The sequence below is a fragment of the Oryzias latipes genome, chromosome 21 (assembly GCF_053564925.1).
Source record: "Oryzias latipes strain Hd-rR chromosome 21, Olatipes_Hd-rR_3.1".
Taxonomy (NCBI): Eukaryota; Metazoa; Chordata; class Actinopteri; order Beloniformes; family Adrianichthyidae; genus Oryzias; species Oryzias latipes.
The window spans coordinates 16,172,422-16,188,682 of NC_136257.1; the positions used below are offsets into that span (position 1 = coordinate 16,172,422).

The 16,261-nt window shown below is 43.2% G+C and overlaps 1 protein-coding gene across 8 annotated transcripts in view; it reads left to right on the top strand.

The window, feature by feature from the left end:
• The window catches only part of enox1 (ecto-NOX disulfide-thiol exchanger 1), a 197,006-nt gene that overhangs the window by 98,139 nt on the left and 82,606 nt on the right, over positions 1-16,261 (top strand). For 5 of the 8 annotated variants that reach the window (XR_013652696.1, XM_004081660.5, XM_078939583.1 and 2 more), the window contains 3 exons: positions 5,289-5,418; positions 5,540-5,671; positions 13,451-13,645. Coding sequence is in view for 7 of the 8 variants with exons in the window: in XM_004081660.5 (XP_004081708.1) it covers positions 5,409-5,418; positions 5,540-5,671; positions 13,451-13,645 (337 nt within the window). In the remaining variant the exon portion in view is untranslated. Of the gene's footprint in view, positions 1-5,288; positions 5,419-5,539; positions 5,672-7,871; positions 7,972-13,080; positions 13,203-13,450; positions 13,646-16,261 lie in introns of those variants that run through there. The other 3 variants (XM_078939581.1, XM_020713097.3, XM_078939582.1) reach the window with 3 other exon arrangements.

Below are 16,261 nucleotides of genomic sequence, written 5' to 3' on the forward strand. Positions count from 1 at the left end.
AAAAATACTGTACTTTTGGCCCATTTAAATCATCCATTTTCATTTAACATCAAACAATAAATATGCTAACTTTGATGGTTGAACAACCTGCAAAATTGATCGGAGACAAAGAAGAGACAATAATGCAGCCTTCAATATAATTGAATTTGAGTTTTAATGCAAAATGTCTTAACATTACTCTGTATTTTAACAGCTTATTTAAAGCCACTTTTTAGACCCCTTTGTTTTCAAAAGACAAACTGCAAACAAGTCTAGCAATATTGGAGAGTGATGATGTGGAATTGGCATCATTCTCACTATTCTGCAGCAGTAGTTGGAGCTGCTATAGGCTCCTCCCACATCCCAGACAAACATTTTCTGCTCTATGTTCAGAGAACATTGCTGTTTGGTCCAGAGTGACATAATGGGGGAGACATTTTGGACAATGCAGACATTGACTGCTCATCATCGGAGGAAGAAAGTAAGGATCCACAGTTTTGTAGAAAGTTATTTGAGAAACAGCGTCCTAGTGAACAAAAATGAATTATCCTAACTCCATCCTTTTTGTGTAGAGTTTGCATGTTTTTTCTGGCTTTTCCTCCTGCAGTCCAAACACATGCTTTGTATGTTAATTGATGACTCTAAATTGTTCCTGGTTTGATTTTGATGTGTGACCTAGCAACAGATGGTTACCTGTCCAAGGGAACCCTGCCCTCACCCTACATTAGGTAGAGTGGGCTCTAGCAGCCCTGTGTCCCCAAAAGTCTCATTGTCACAGTCGCACAAGGTTCAAGCTAACCATCCACAGCTGTTTTCATTTTTGTTAATTGTCCTTAGGAGGCTGTCTAGTTTTCTGTTCGTCCTTGTCGGATTGTCTGCATTGTCACCCTTTTTTGTCTCACTTTTGGTTCACAGATTTTGTCATGTTGACGTTTATGTATTAAACCTTTACGTTTCTGTCACCAATCCTGGTCTCCAGGCACCACCGGTGCCTAAAAATTGATGGGTGGATAAAAAAGCTTCTGGATTTTCTTTTCTGAGGAGCTGGCAGCACTGTATGGAAAACCAAACCCAATCTGCCATAGCCACAGTTGGTGTGTGTTTCTTAGTGAAGTTTGTAGTACTTTCTGTTTCTTATGACTTGCTTTCGGCTGATAGAGTTTGGTAATTTATGCTCGGTAGAATTTTCCTCTCCAGTCGGTACTTTCAAGCTCTGGGCGTTTATTCAAACTCTCCAGGCCAATCAACACTCAAATGGTGAGCCAGCAATATCCAAGTGCAGAATTATCCAGAATGTGCTTCTTATTTGGAAAATGGCAAAAATGTAAACCCAGTTTCTGTAATTATTCCTGTTCGTGCTGAAGTCAACAAAACTGTGCAGAGTCCAGTCACTTTATTAAGTTACTAAAACTGTGAAATGAGCCACCTCCATGGGTGTCCGCAGTTGTGGACTGCAAGAACCAGACATCTGGTTCTTGGCAGCCTGAAGCATAGACATGACAGTAGGTCAAGTTTGGTCTGCAATCAATGTCACAAGGTTCGGACTAACTGAAAATTACAAGTTTAATTCCATAATGAACTAAACCAGGAATTTCTCCATTCTAATTCAAAAACTGGATGATGATTTATAGGCAAATACGCTGGTCTGTGTGTCCTGATGCACCACCTGCTGCTGTTGTATTTGAATGATTCAACCATCAGCTGAGCTCATGAATAATTTACAGAACATGGATTCAGTAATAAATATTTCATGCTGCATGAAAGTGAGCCAACACAGTGGAGTTCAGCATTGTCCAGCTGACTCACGCAGACATGATGGATGATGAAAAAGAAAAGAGATTTATCAGATCTTATATGCTTATGTTAGTTGTTATGAAAACCACTCTATGTTTGAATAAAAGGAGACTCTGTAGCTTGGGAGCTAATTTTCTCTTCATGAGCCAACATAAACCAATGCATGCCTTAATGAGACACTCAAATAGTGACTAACAAAAGTGGAGGTGCTTTCACAGCAGCATGTCTGTCAAAACATGAAGAAACCAAACATCAACTCATCAGTCTGCACTTTTGACTCATCTAAATCAAGATGTTCGGACCAACGTCTTATCCATTATTGCTTTATGTTTTCCTGGGCTGTCAGCTTCATTTGCTGATTGGGTTAGGTTTTGTAAGAAATCTAGTCGCTGAGGTTTAGAAAGCATGTTTTCCAGGTCAGGGTTAGTTGCATATCTTTATGCCCTGGCACCTCTCAACATCTTTTTCAAAAATGTTTGAAAACATCTTGATAGTTAGAAATTTGTAGGAAAATCTTACTGCTGGCCTGATCCGTCTGCTGGCCCGATCCGCCTGTTGTAGACTCCGAGCCTGACCCGCTCGCCGACTGCTAGCCTGATCCGCTCGGCGACTGCTAGCCTGATCCGACTGCTGGCCTGATCTGCCTGTTGGGGACTCCGAGCCTGACCCACCCGCCGAATGCTGGCCCGGTTCACCTTTTCCGGACTTTGAGTCTGAGCCGCCCGCCAACTGCTAGCCCGATCCGCCAGTTCCAGACTCCAGGTCCGACCTGTCTGTTCCAGACTCCAGGTCCGACCTGTCTGTTCCAGACTCCAGGTTCGACCTGTCTGTTCCAGACTCTGAGCCTCACCCACCAGCCGATTGCTGGCCAGACCTGCTTCGAGCTTGTCTGTTTCACTAGACAGCGCGGCCTCCTGGCCGTTCTACGAACCCGCCTCGCCGGACAGCCCGGCCCCCCGCGCTTCTGGACCTGCCTCGGATGCCTCGCTGGAGAGCACGGCCTCCTTGCCGCCCTCCGGACCCGCCTCAGCGGACTCATGGTCTCTGCCTCGCTAGTCTGCCCCCCTGTCTTGGCCCCTGTGGACTCTGTTGCCTGTTTAGTGTGGCCTCCAGATTCCCCCCTCTTTCCTTGGTTGACTTTTTTGGAACTTCAGAGCGGTTCCTTGAGGGGAGGTGGGGGGGTCTTTTTTTTGTTGTTTTTTTGTTGTCATGTTTTGAGTTCTGTTTCTTGTTTTATTTCGTTTTGTTGTAGCATTAAGTTTTACTTGTGGTCCCCATCTGCCCTTATGGTTGTCTCCTGTGTCTCGTTGTACGTATGTATTTAAGTCCTGTCCTTCCCTTGCTCCTGTGCTGGGGGGTATTCCAGAAAGCAGGTTATGCTAGCTCCCACGGTAAGTTTGAGGCTAAGGAAGTTGATAACCTCAGCTTTCGGTTCCAGAAATGGAGGTATGTTTCAGGGTATGTCAAGTTGCCATAGTAACTCATGCTCTGAACATAACCTGGTCTGGAGCAGGTTTAGTTGAAGGTTAGTTTGTTTTGAGAGAGGTGAAGCAGCGTGTTCATTTGAAGATGATTTAGTGGATGAAGAAGCTCAGATAATACTTTTACCACGTGAGAGGGTGATAAGATCACATTTGGATGTTGGAAAGATAAACTTTTTTACATTGTTGATCTAGAACTTGTGAGAGAAGTTTTTTTTTATCCTGTAGAGGGCGCTGTAGGTTGGGAAGGACAGAAGAACATGCGCGGAAGGATATGTCAGATGTGAGATCTGTGAGCTGGACCTCAGACTGTTGAGAGAACGTGAGCGAGTTGTTCCCGTTCTTTTATGTTTTTTTTTTGAAAGAAAGACAATTATTTTCAAGATATTGCCTCCCAGATAACACGTTTTGTTTTGTTTCACATTTACAAAGGACTTGGTCAGTTTTTTTCCATTGTGTAAATTCACCACCGTCGCGAGTGCCCAGTTCCCACACGCCGCAGCAAATGACGGATGTATGGTGATGGCGAGTAACCCAACTGGAGTCTGAACAGTCAGAAGCAATCTTAAAAGAGCCCTGGAACTCTGATTGCCTCAAAGGAGAAATTGAACACTGCGTTCAATTGTGGTAGGAGAGTGACTACCTTAATTCCACAGGAGGTGCCCAATCACCTGGATCTGAAAGAATTGCCCAAGGACGGAACAGACTTGTATTTCTTTTTTTAGATATTTTGTTTTGATTAAGAGAATTTTATATATTTTTATTGCATTATTTTTTCTGAACCAACCTGGTATATTGGGTTTAAAATTGAACTAAAGAGTATTTTTCTGAGAACCTTGCAAGGTAAAATTTGACCAACCCCGGGGTTAACCAATTTTCTTTCTACACAAATTTTATCTGGGTTATCAAGTTAAATTTTTCATGCTCTGTAATCATTTGAAAGTGTTTTTGTTAATTCGCATCCATTTATAAATAAGTTAAAAGTTAAAAAATCATAATTGTGGTCTGTGGTTATTTATTTAATTTAGTCTTTTCAACTGCTCCTCTGAATCTAGAACTATTCTGGTCCAACTCAGCATTTGAGGTGCTACATTCTAGTTCCCCGTTTTCTAGTGTTTCTAGTGTTTACAGTGTTTACAGTTTGGGGTTTGCCTGCCTCCAGTTTTTTTTAGGAGTTTTTCCTTAGTATTTTCCTATTGAATTCTGTGTATTCATGATCTTTTTGATTTTATGTTTAACTTTTTTAATTACTGATACGAAGTCCATCGAGACGACTGTTGTTGTGAATTTGGGCTATACAAATAAAATTGAATTGAATTTAATTGAATTGCCTGCTAACAATGCAGGGCTTTTGTTTTAGGTTGATTTTGAGTTATTAAGGACTTTACTCATCTGAAATGTCCTGCCTCCTCCTCTCTGCATCTGGGTACTCCCTCAACCCCCGCCGTGACAAAAATATATTATTTAGATTATGCTGTAAGCAAAATATAATGTGAAAAATTTTTTGTTTGTTGTTTTATGATGTCTTCAGCTGCTGGTATTTACTTTCTGCCTCTAATAATGACGCAAAAGCATTAAAAAAAAACATTTTTCTGATTTATTTCTCTTAAAAAGGGTAATTTCAAACATAAGTCAGTTTATTTGTGGACTTTTAAAGTCTCTAGAGAAAAAAAAATTTTTTTAGGAGAGGTAAAAACAAATCATTTAATTCACCATATAATGTCTGCATGGGTGACATGTCAGCTGATAACACAAAAAGCACAGAAATCTGTTAGAGTGGCTAGAGTGGCTGTTTTAGTGTTTTTCCACATAAGAAACTTTAAGATATGAATGTGCGTAAATGTTTGCACATTTATTCATGTGTTACCTTACACAGCTTCATTTTGGAACTTGATGCTACCTCTTTATGACCCACGAGTTTATCTATTATTGCATCGTGTTTCCACGCTGACTCCTTTCCAGTCTCGGCAGGTCTTTGCTTTTCCTTCTCTTAACCAGGTTAGTTTTCAGTGTCTGTTCTCTGGTCTTTTACAGGTAGCCTAGTTGTGGATCAGACTGGATGAGCCTGTGTGTTCATCCAGCCGCTGATCCATCCCCTGCTCTCTGGGTCGCAGAAAAGGATCTGATGAGACAGGAGAGAAAGGACCACCCGCTATGGCGAGTGGTATGTAACAGTCACTGCTTTTCTGTAAACATGCATTGATTCATGGAGGAAGTGTACTCTCACTGATCAACTAAACATTTGTGGACATTGAACCTGAAGTTTACGATGAGTGTGTGTATAGCTGGTGCAGCCGCTGAAGGTGCCGAGCAGAACCATCTGAACGTCCCCATTTCTGATCATGGACCATGGGCAACTGCAATGAACAACTTGGGGATCATGCCTGTGGGCATTAGTGGACACCAGCTGGTTTCAGGTAAATTCTTTAACCTTTCTTAATATTCCTTTATCCTCTTGACAACTAAACATTGTGTTTTTCTCTGTTTTTAACATGTTCTTGTAGCATTTTTCTCATAATGGAGGCAATTTATAAAGAAAATTCAGCCTTAAATTGAGTTTCTGAGCATTCCTTTGTTCAAATCCTTGTGATAAAAAAAGGGTGTTTGTAAAAGCTTATAGTTGTTACATTGAAGCTACGCTTCGGTCCATTTAAATGTATCCACTTGCGGATGACTGGATCCATGTACATCTTTTCTTCAATATCACATCAATATTGCTTCTCATTTTTGTTGCACCGGTAATGTTAGGTTTGGGTAGTGAGAGGAAATGGGGGCGGGCTTACTCTGGACCAACAGTCCTGTCCACAATTTAGAGGGAAATTTCTAATTAACTTCTGCTGCTCTGCAGAAATGATTTCCTAGAACACAACACACTTTTTTGATTTTGTCTAAAACAACAGACATTAGATTAAGGTCCGTATCCTGCTGCTGTTGTCAGCGGCGCTGAAAGTTGAGGTCAAGTTGTCTGCAGGTCAGAATTTTTTCTAAAAATCAGGGTCACTTCAGACTTTTGGAGAAAGCGATGAATCCAGGCGTCATATTTCTGGAAATTATTTGGCTCTTTGATTTATTACTGCATGTTGGTTCAGACGTCCATGATCAAACACTTCTCAAAGTCTTTCATGGTGTTCACAACCAGAACCTTGGACCAGTTCGGTGGACCAAGTGGTTTGACATAAATCCTGCAGCCTTTAACCCAAGTGTTCTCAATCTGCTGTCGCTTCCTGAGAAGCCTGGCATGTTTGGCGATTTCAGCATTCCTTCTGGTCAGATGGTCATTCAGATAAGCAGCGGATCCCTTCAGATTCCTCCTTTGATTCATCAGACCTAGCTTGTGTTTTTTATTCGTTCACAAACCTGATGAGGATCGCTGGTTTATCCGTCTCCTTTCTCCTGGGGAGCGGGTGGCAGATCTTGATAATATTTACATCCAGGGAAATCCCTTTAGACATGAGAAATGATTCCACTTGGTGTTCCAGAGTCTCTCCCTCGCTCCCAGGTTCTGAAGAAATCCTACCAATGCTAGCGCTATTAGCATTAGCAATGCTAACTCCAGCTGGATTTAGCTTTGCCCGAGGTTTGATCGGTACTCCAGTGAGAATGACATTATTCATCCTTGCTTGTTATTCCAGATCGTCCAGTCTTTTCTCCAGAATGTCGACCCTGTAATCATTTTGCTCATTTTGAGCTCGGAATCTTCAGAGGTCTTCCATTAGCTCCATGAGAGGAGTAAGCTTAGCGGTCACTTGCTCCATGAAAGGATACAACGCAGCTTGGATATCATCAAGAATCTTTTAAGGTCTTCGTAGGCCTGGTTTTTCTTAGGGGCCATGGTCAGCTCTCTTTTTTTGGAGAAGATCAACTTTTAAGTCACTTAAAGATAGTTGTTTAGCCGCCGTGAGCCACACGCGTCCGTGTTGTGTCAGATCTATGGTTCCACCTGATGCTCCTAATGCTCTTTATGTTACAAAAACACAACAATAATCCAGACTTGCACAATCTTTACATATGCACATTTTCTGTTTGCAGATGCAAAACCTATTTGCATTTGTGAAGTTCATTTCACAAATGTAAAATACTTCAGAAAAGCATAGCACTCCATAGATGCATGTCAGGCTGCACTGTGAATGCGTCGCCTACAAAACTGATTTAACACAGAACCCTGTGGGAACCATTAACACCTTAACATTTCCTGTGAACATTTTCCAATTTGTCTTGTAAAATTAATTAGATTTGGGGTTATAAAGCTTAGCCGTCACCTTTTCCCCAAAAATACCTGAAATGTTGTTTTTTTAAATGACAATCAGCATCTGATGTGAATAATAATAAAATAATAATAATAATATGTCTTTAGTATTATATGATTAAGGAGCTCCAAGCTAAAAGGTATTTGGAGCCAGATGCCTCAGAGCTAAATAGTGGCAGCTCACTCTTCCTTGTTTTTTTTATTTTTTTCATTTTTATCAAAATATATTCAACATTTCAGGCTTGTATGCTCCTTTGTGTCTTGTAGATTTCTCTTTATTTCTTTTTTGTGGCTTATCGTCTTTCATATGAGTGTTTCTGTTTTTTGTCTCCTGTTTTTTGTTTTTTGTGCTCTGTTTCTGTCTGTGACAGCTGCAACAAAGGTCTCAGTCAGAGAAATGACCCTGGCTCAACTCACTTCGGTTCTGGGAGAACCAGCCGCATGTGATTATGATGAATCTGTGGTGCAGAGGTGTGTAATCCACCAGGCGAGGTTATCGCAGAGTTTTCCAGGGACCTGAGGAATTTCTGGATGCATCCCGACTTCCCAGATGTATTGAACATTATCGCTCCACATGTTTTGGATGTTGTTTAGTTTTACAGAGTGGGAGATTCAAGAATAATAAAAGGTGTAGGAGTTTTTTTGTTTTATTTAAAGGGGTTGCAGAACACATGTGCTGGACAGGTGGTTTTAAGAAACAAACAAAAATGTCTCGGTCCAGATGAAAAGCTCTGCTTATTGGTGTAAAAAGGAAAAAAACTGATTGTGAAATTATATTTCTATGACTTCCTGTGTGGGAGAGCAGTGACTGTGACTGTGGGGAGGAAAGCATTAGCATTTTGGGCCAGTTTTCTCCCTCTGGTGACCTTCAAAATTTGGAAATTTCTTTGGACACTATTCATTTTTTCCAAAGTTGGATTTTCTTTGCCAGAATTTTAATTTTTCTGCTAGTCCCGTGTTCAGACTTTAAGGGCTTCTGGGGGAAACCTTTTATTACTGTTCTCCTTCACTCCCTGCACGCGGCTCTGACTCCCTCTTGCGCTGCACGCGCTCCCTCTTCGTACACACACGCGGGTGGTTTCAGCAGCACATACACATCCTCATTCTACAACAGAAGTTTCCGTCTCGCGAGGAAATACGACATATTTACTGCATTCCAATTATTCATTTCCATTGTTTTCATTTCCATGCACATTGTGTTCTTTAAAGCAGTGTTTTTCAACCAGTGTGCCGTGGCACACTAGTGTGCCGTGGGAGATGGTCAAGTGCGCCGTGGAGAAATTGCCCTCATTAACTGATCTAAAAATATTTTCCATCTCCAGGAAATCAGCTCTTTGTCCATCCAAACAGGCCCTGATAAAACACTGAGTAGTTAGGAATATAAAAGATCTTAAAATTACTTTTTCTTTGTGTTTATTTAATTCTATTAAAGACATTTTGATAAGAGTCACGGTACCGCGATTTAGCTGCAGCTATAACTGTGTAAGGAAAAGTCCCGCCCCTTTAACTGTCTTCGCCAATCATTCTTGAAGGCTTAATCACATGTCATCAGTCTGACCAATCAGAAGTGGTTAAAGTCTTCACTTCCTTGTTCTTAATTCTGCTGATAAAGTCGCTCAGTTCTAACAAAAATACCAGCTAGAGCTCGTCATTAGCTGGTGGTTCATCTCTTAGAAAAAAACAGCCGCAACTTCCTGCTTTTTCTGCCACAATTATCACAAAAATCCACGTGAGATTGCGCGCGCGGGGGGGGGGGGGGGGGGGGGGGGGCTGTCGATCAATACAGACCATGAATTTCTGCTTTTTTTTTTTTTTGGATGCTGGTGTGCCGCGGGATTTTTGTCAGGGTTAAAGTGTGCCGTGGCTCAAAAAAGGTTGAAAAACACTGCTTTAAAGGATGATACTGTGGCCGCGTGTGGGAGGAGCTACTAGTTCTGATCTGATCGCTGCATGGAGCGTTGTGTTTATCAATGCATGGTACTGAGAATGTGGAGAAACCAGGTTTATTATTTTGAAGAGTTCTACTTGGTAATCATGTTTCCATGTTTGAGTTCATAAAATCATCCCAGGGAAAGTCTCTGCTTCAACTCCTGCAGTGAAAGCTGCGTCTCAATCTGACGCCCGTGTTTGCATCTCTGACAGAGTTTGAAGCCAAAGCCCCTCCTCCGCCTCTCCACCTGCATTTCCTCTCTACCTGTCCACCTGTTCACATCCTCTGCAGCTGAGAGTTGTTTCCCCCGCGCTCCTCAGTGTGTCCTACACAGAGAGCGCAAAATACGGTCATCACACGATAGTCGGGGCGCTCCAGCGCAGCACAAGGATGAGAGAACCAGACGCAGGTTATAGCGGGGATAGAGCGGGTTAAGCAAATTAATGGAAGAAGGCGGCCCGCTGAAGAAATATTCAATATTGTACACATTTTATTATTAGTCCGAACTATCTTTTATTTAAAAAAATCTTTTGTTTTGCCAAATCAGTCCAGTACGAAAAAAAAACATCAACAAAAGTTGTGTTGGGTGGTTTTTGGCTGGGTCTGGCGGTTTTCAGATGACTTTTGGGCTGGAAAACTGTGACTATCTGGCAACACTGGCGCGAACTCTCTGTCAACAGCGAGTTGCTCTCTGCCCCGCGGCACGTCAAGTTCCCGGCAGAAGATCAGAGTGTTTATTGAAGCCGCCCCGCGTGTGTCCTCCTGCTATCAGTTCTACAGGTCTCGCCCGATAAATACGAGCTCATTACGAAGTTGTTTTATACGTGGCACGCGCTTCGTACGAAGCCATCAGCGTCTTTGAAATGCCATGAAAAATGAACAAACTAAAATAAAATTTAATTATTAAAAAATAATCATTATTTTCCAAAGTCACAGGAAGCCACAACAGAAGGATGAAAGAGCCACATGTGGCTCCGGAGCCATGGGTTAACGAGCCCTGGGTTAAACTGTCTAGTGTGGAAGTTAAAGCTGATTATCAGTCAGGATTGTTAGTATGTAAATGTTTAAAGGTATGTTAAACATTACTGCGGAATTCAGCTGAAAACAATAGCCAAATCTGAATTCATTTCATCAACTAATCCAATATAAACTGTGAATCTGAAACTATAAATCTGAAATACAAAAAAAGATCATCTAGAGATATCATCTTCTAGAGATAGTATGTGGAAAAAAAGAAATTTATTAAAGTGTTCAATGCAGGTTAGAAAAATCAGAAACCATAATCAGGCTTCCTCTTTACTAGCCTCCTATTTGTGCATACATTTCTGACTTTGTAATGGAAACTGTGTCACCACAGATTCCCCAGTAAGATATAAGACTGCAGGAATGAATTAAACAAACTGTACCATGACTTACAAAAACAAAACCCCTACCTAGATGGAAGTTGTTTAAAACAAGTGCCAAAGCCAAAACAAAAGACGCCAAGACAATTTACCAAAAATTGTTGTAAAAAAAAAAAGCTGGTAATTTACTTTTTCATCAGTTGTGAATCAGAAAAATCAGGTAAAACATGAAACAGAAAGTTTAAAAAATGAAAGCCCAGTGTATCCCAAGCTAAAGGAGAGGAAAATGGCACCGGGGCGGCCATGGTGCAGCGGTAGGGCGGTCGACTCATGATCGTAAGATTGCAGGTTCGAATCCCGCCTTGCACGCCCATGTGTCGAAGTGTCCTTGGGCAAGACACTGAACCCCACCTTGCCTCTGGTGGGAGGCTGGCGCCAGTGTTCGGCAGCGGAACCGCCATCAGTGTGTTAATGTGTGTGTGAATGTGTGTGTGCATGGGTGAATGGGACTGTGACTGTAAAGCGCTTTGAGCCTTCATTAGAAGGTAGAAAGCGCTATATAAGTAAACGCCATTTACCATTACCATTACCATCCATGAATAAATATGCATGTATACTGATTAGAAACTGATTTAACCTTGAAATCTCTTTCACACAGCCCCTGTTAGTATCACAGACTACTAGAAGTTACAGGACATTGCAGTGACCTATGATGTCCAATTCCTTATTTGACTGTTGTTTTGTTTTAAAAAGAAATATCTTTAAACAATGGAGGACACAAGCAGGGGAACTCTTTAATACAAATCAGTTTTTTTTTAATTTGTTATATCGTCAGCAAACACATGATTACATGCATCTTAAAAAGATAAGACATGATCATCTTAGCATGTGTTCGTGTCACATGATAAGGCACATGACAAAGAGTCCAACAAAATTCCCTCCTTTCCTTTTCCGTCCGGTCCAACGCCAAAGATTCTCAAACATGATTGAAATTAATAAAGTTTGGCCTCAATTACAAAAGGGGTTTATTCAGTCATGCCTTTGGTTTGTCTGAAGATTAATAACCCCTCTTGTTAAAGTAAAATATGTCCAACACAAGAGGCCCTCAGCTCTCATCTGTCTGCCCAGCTGTTGGACAGGACAAGTTAAAAAAAAAAAAAAAACTTAAAAAAGGCATTCCGTAATCACAAAAAACCCAATCATGATTAGAAGTAGTTCCTGCAGGATGCATTGTTCATTTTAGCAGCTGCTTTGTGTGCTGAATGTTCAGATCAGCCTGAGTTAAGGTCTTTGCAGTGAATCAGAGCGGCATTTATCAATCCTCCGCTCCAAGGAGCAAAGGAAACATTTATTTCAAAGAAGTTACTATGAAGGACATTCACCCTGTCCTAGTGTGACAGCCCTGCTCCCCTGTGATTTGAATCATTTTGTTCTTCATCGCATTGTGCCTGCGTGGGCTGCGGGAGGGAAGGAATTTCTGCTGACGCTCTGCTCCACCCGCTCTCTTGTTATTGCTACAGTGAAGATGGGAGTTTGCAATGCTGCACCACTTTCCTACAGCCTGCCTGCTCTATTTTCACCCAGACAGGTGAAGCATTGCTGCTGTTGCCACTGTCCTCCCCCTCTCTTCTTCCTCACTTTCTCATTGTCCTTGGAAAAAGACATGTTCTTCATTTCCCTCTTGTCCTTCATGAGGCCCGTCTTTTAACCTTTCCTGCTCCCACACCAAAGGTGCTGTATTTATCATTCACCCATCCATTTTCTTAACCCGCAGTATCCCTTTCGGGGTCATGGGGCAGCCAGAGCCTAACCCGGCTACTGTAAGGTGAAGGTGGGGTACACCCTGGACAGATGTTGCCAGTCTGTTGTTGCCTGTTTTGTCTTCTTTTGGCTTTTTACTTATACTAAATTAGTCTTAATGTTCTTTCTAACTTGATGCCCTTAAAACGAGGAATAAAAATGTGACACGGAGGCGTTTGGATTCATGTGCAACTGTTTTTATTGACAAACACACACAAGGCTTGAGAGGATGGTCAAGGAGCCTATAAGAGAATCAACAAACAAACTGGGCAAGGGCAAAGTCAAAACAGACAAAATACACAAAAGGATAAATAGAAAAGCGCCGCTCAGCCTGTCAGCAAATGCTAAATAAGACGTTACACCAGAGCAGAGTCGGTGCCTGATTAAACACACTGGTGGTGATTACTGAATGCAGAACAGCTGGTGGAAGGTCCAGGAACAGTGAGCGTTGAGTGATGGAAGATGTAGTAAAGATGAGAACCAAGTTAATACTCAGGAGATGGCTCTCTCTGGTGGCCGGAAGGAGAGACAGAAGCTTGTGTCCTGACAAAAAAGCTGAGGAAATTTCTGCTCAAAAACGTGTTTTCAAATGCATCAAGAAAAGGGGCAAAAAGGGCTTGTCATATGAGGTGAAATTAACTATGGTGATTTTAAAAGGGTTTTTGTTGTTTGAGTATGTTCATACAGACTTAGGTATTTAAAAAAATGTCTTTTCATTTTTACATCATTTAATTTGGAGAAATGTTCTGTTTTTTAAGGGTGGCTGTAAAGCATCGATTAGGTTGCTTCTTTTCAGTGATGAAGTAACAAATTGTAGACAGAAATTCTACAGCTACAGAATCTAAATTTGAGTTTCGTTTTTTTTTGTGTCCAACAGACTCTCTGTGTATACAGAGATATGACCCCAGTCTGGGCCTCATCGCACCCATAAACCCCATGATGGCAGGAATCAGCTTGATACAACCTCCACCTGGCAGCACATCCAGCTTGGTACCACCTCCACCCTCCGACATTCCAGTCATCAAAGAGATCATCCATTGCAAGAGCTGCACCCTCTTTCCTCAGAACCCAAGTAAGAACCAAAACCCTCAGACTGAATTCCTGAGAGTCAACCACAGTCCAGACCAGTGAATATATCTGAAGGCCATTTCACACAGCCACTTCATAAATTTTGCGCACGTACAGTATGAAGTTTCCGTCTTTCATCATACACGCGTGATATACTTAATCCATTAGTGTTTCTTGCGTTCGTCATTCGTCGATGTGCGCAGATTTCCGTCGAGAGATTCAGCTGATGAGTCTTTACGTGAATTCGGTTTTGAGGTGTTCAGAATTTTTGGTCGGTTGAGACTTACACAGTTTACGCGTATTTTAAGTAGTTTATACACAATTATTACATAAATCTTACGCAATTGTGCAAACATTTTGCGAGATGCATACACAAATTTGTAGGTTTCCATCACCGTTCCACGTTTGTCCGAGTATGTCTAACACGTACAGTACAGACCTTTAGGTTAAGAACTTAACCCCGGTTCTCTGAAACATGAGTGAGGTATCTCACTATGGGACACGCCCCCTACGCTGTCCCCCAGAAGCTCTTTTACATTACGCCAGTCTTGACTGGCAGACAGAAGGTGACGTCTGCTCTCAGGAGGTGGGACTTCCTCCTGCTATAAGAGCCGGACGCCATCTTCTCTCCTCAGTTTAAGTAAGCACACCTCTTCTCGCTCCAGGCAAGGAGGGTGATCTGGTGAGATACCTCACTCATGTTTCAGAGAACCGGGGTTAATTTCTTAACCTAAAGTTCTCTTTCAACATTCGTTTCGGTATCTCACTATGGGATGTAGAGACTCCCGTATTGCCACATAAGCTTACTCTGAAGACCAACAGAGAACAACCAGGCTGATCATACAGGTGTAGGTGTGTACCCCACACCTAGCACTGCGTGAGGCAGCCCTGGTCTAGTGACATCCAATCTATAAAATCTGATGAAAGTGTGAGGTGTTGCCCAACTGGCAGACGTCATCCAGAGAGATGCCCTGAAAAACTGCCCATGATGATGCCATGCCGCGAGTGGAATGAGCGCGCAGGCCCGCCGGGGGTGTTAACCCCTTGCTGTTATAAGCCATGGTTATAGCGCCCACAACCCAGTGTGACAGGCGTTGTTTGGTTATGGGCTTACCTGTGTGAGGAGAAGCCCACGACACAAAGAGCTGCTCAGATTTTCTGAAGCCAGCCGTCCTCTCCACATACATGCGCAGCGCCCGCACAGGACACAATGTGTGAAGACTCTCTTGCTCCGTAGAGGAAAAAGAAGGCGGGTTGAATGCCAAAAACTCAATGGGGGGGTAAGGTATGGCAGGGTTGAAAACCTTGGGCATAAATGCCGGATTCGGTTTCAACAAAACCTTAGAATCCCCTCTGGAGAACTGCAAACAGGACGGGTGAACTGACAACGCATGGACGTCGCTCACTCGCTTAGCAGAAGCTAGTGCAATAAGCAGAGCTGTTTAAAAAGAGAGCGCTTTGAGGCTCACTTGCCTTAGTGGCTCAAACAGTGCGCACGACAGTGCGTCTAGCACCAACGGTAAATCCCAAGGAGCAACAAGGCTTTTCGACACCGGTCGGAGCCGACGTGGGCCCCTCATAAACTGACAAATAAGTGGATGCTGGCCCACTGTTTTGTCATTAAAACCTATGTGACAGGCGGATATGGCCGCCAGATACACTTTAATGGTGGAAAAGGACAAACCTTTTTCAATCAGTTCCTGAAGGAACGATAGAATGACTGGGACGGGGCTCTGGAAAGGCACTACAGCCATTTTTACGCACCAGTCCTCAAAAACGCGCCATTTGGCGCCGTAGGCGGAGCGGGTAGACCGTGCCCTGGCGCTCTGGATCATGTCCACGACGTTCTGAAGGGAGTCCCGCTGCCATGAGATTCAGCCTCTCACGGGCCAGGCCCACAGAGCCAAGCGTTCCAGATGAGGATGAAATATTTCCCCGCGGGCCTGCGACAGGAGGTCCCTGCGTAAAGGCAGAGGCCACGGTTGGCTGTGCAGCATCTGAATGATGTCCGCTAGCCAGTGTTTCCCGGGCCACCGAGGAGCTTCGAGGATGAGAGAGTGTTTCCCCTCCCGAACCCTGGTGAGGGTAGGGGCAATCAACTCCAACGGTGGGAACGCATACAGAAGTCGGCACGGCCACTCGTGCGCTACAGCGTCCACCCCCAGGGGGGCGCTCTGGTCTGTCAGAGAGTAGAACATCTGACACTGAGCGTTCTCCGCTGAAGCAAAGAGATCGACCTCTGCTTGACCGTAAATGCTCCACATCTGGGCTACCACCTGGGTGTGGAGCTTTCATTCCCTGTAACGCGGGTTCCCTCTGGAGAGCAGGTCGGCTCCCCGGTTCATTATCCCCGGTACATGAATGGCCCGCAGCGACAGAAGTCGGGAGCTGCTCCACATAATCAGTCTGTGTGCTAGCGTGTGCAACTGAAATGAGCGCAGCCCTCCTTGTCTGTTGATATACGCCACCACCGTGGTATTGTCGGTCCTGACTAAAACATGGCGCCCTTTCAGGAAGGGTAAGAAATGTTTCAGTGCAAGAGACACCGCCAGGAGTTCCAAGCAGTTTATGTGAACTGATCGCATGTGAGAGCCCCACAGACCGTTCACTGTCCTGTCCT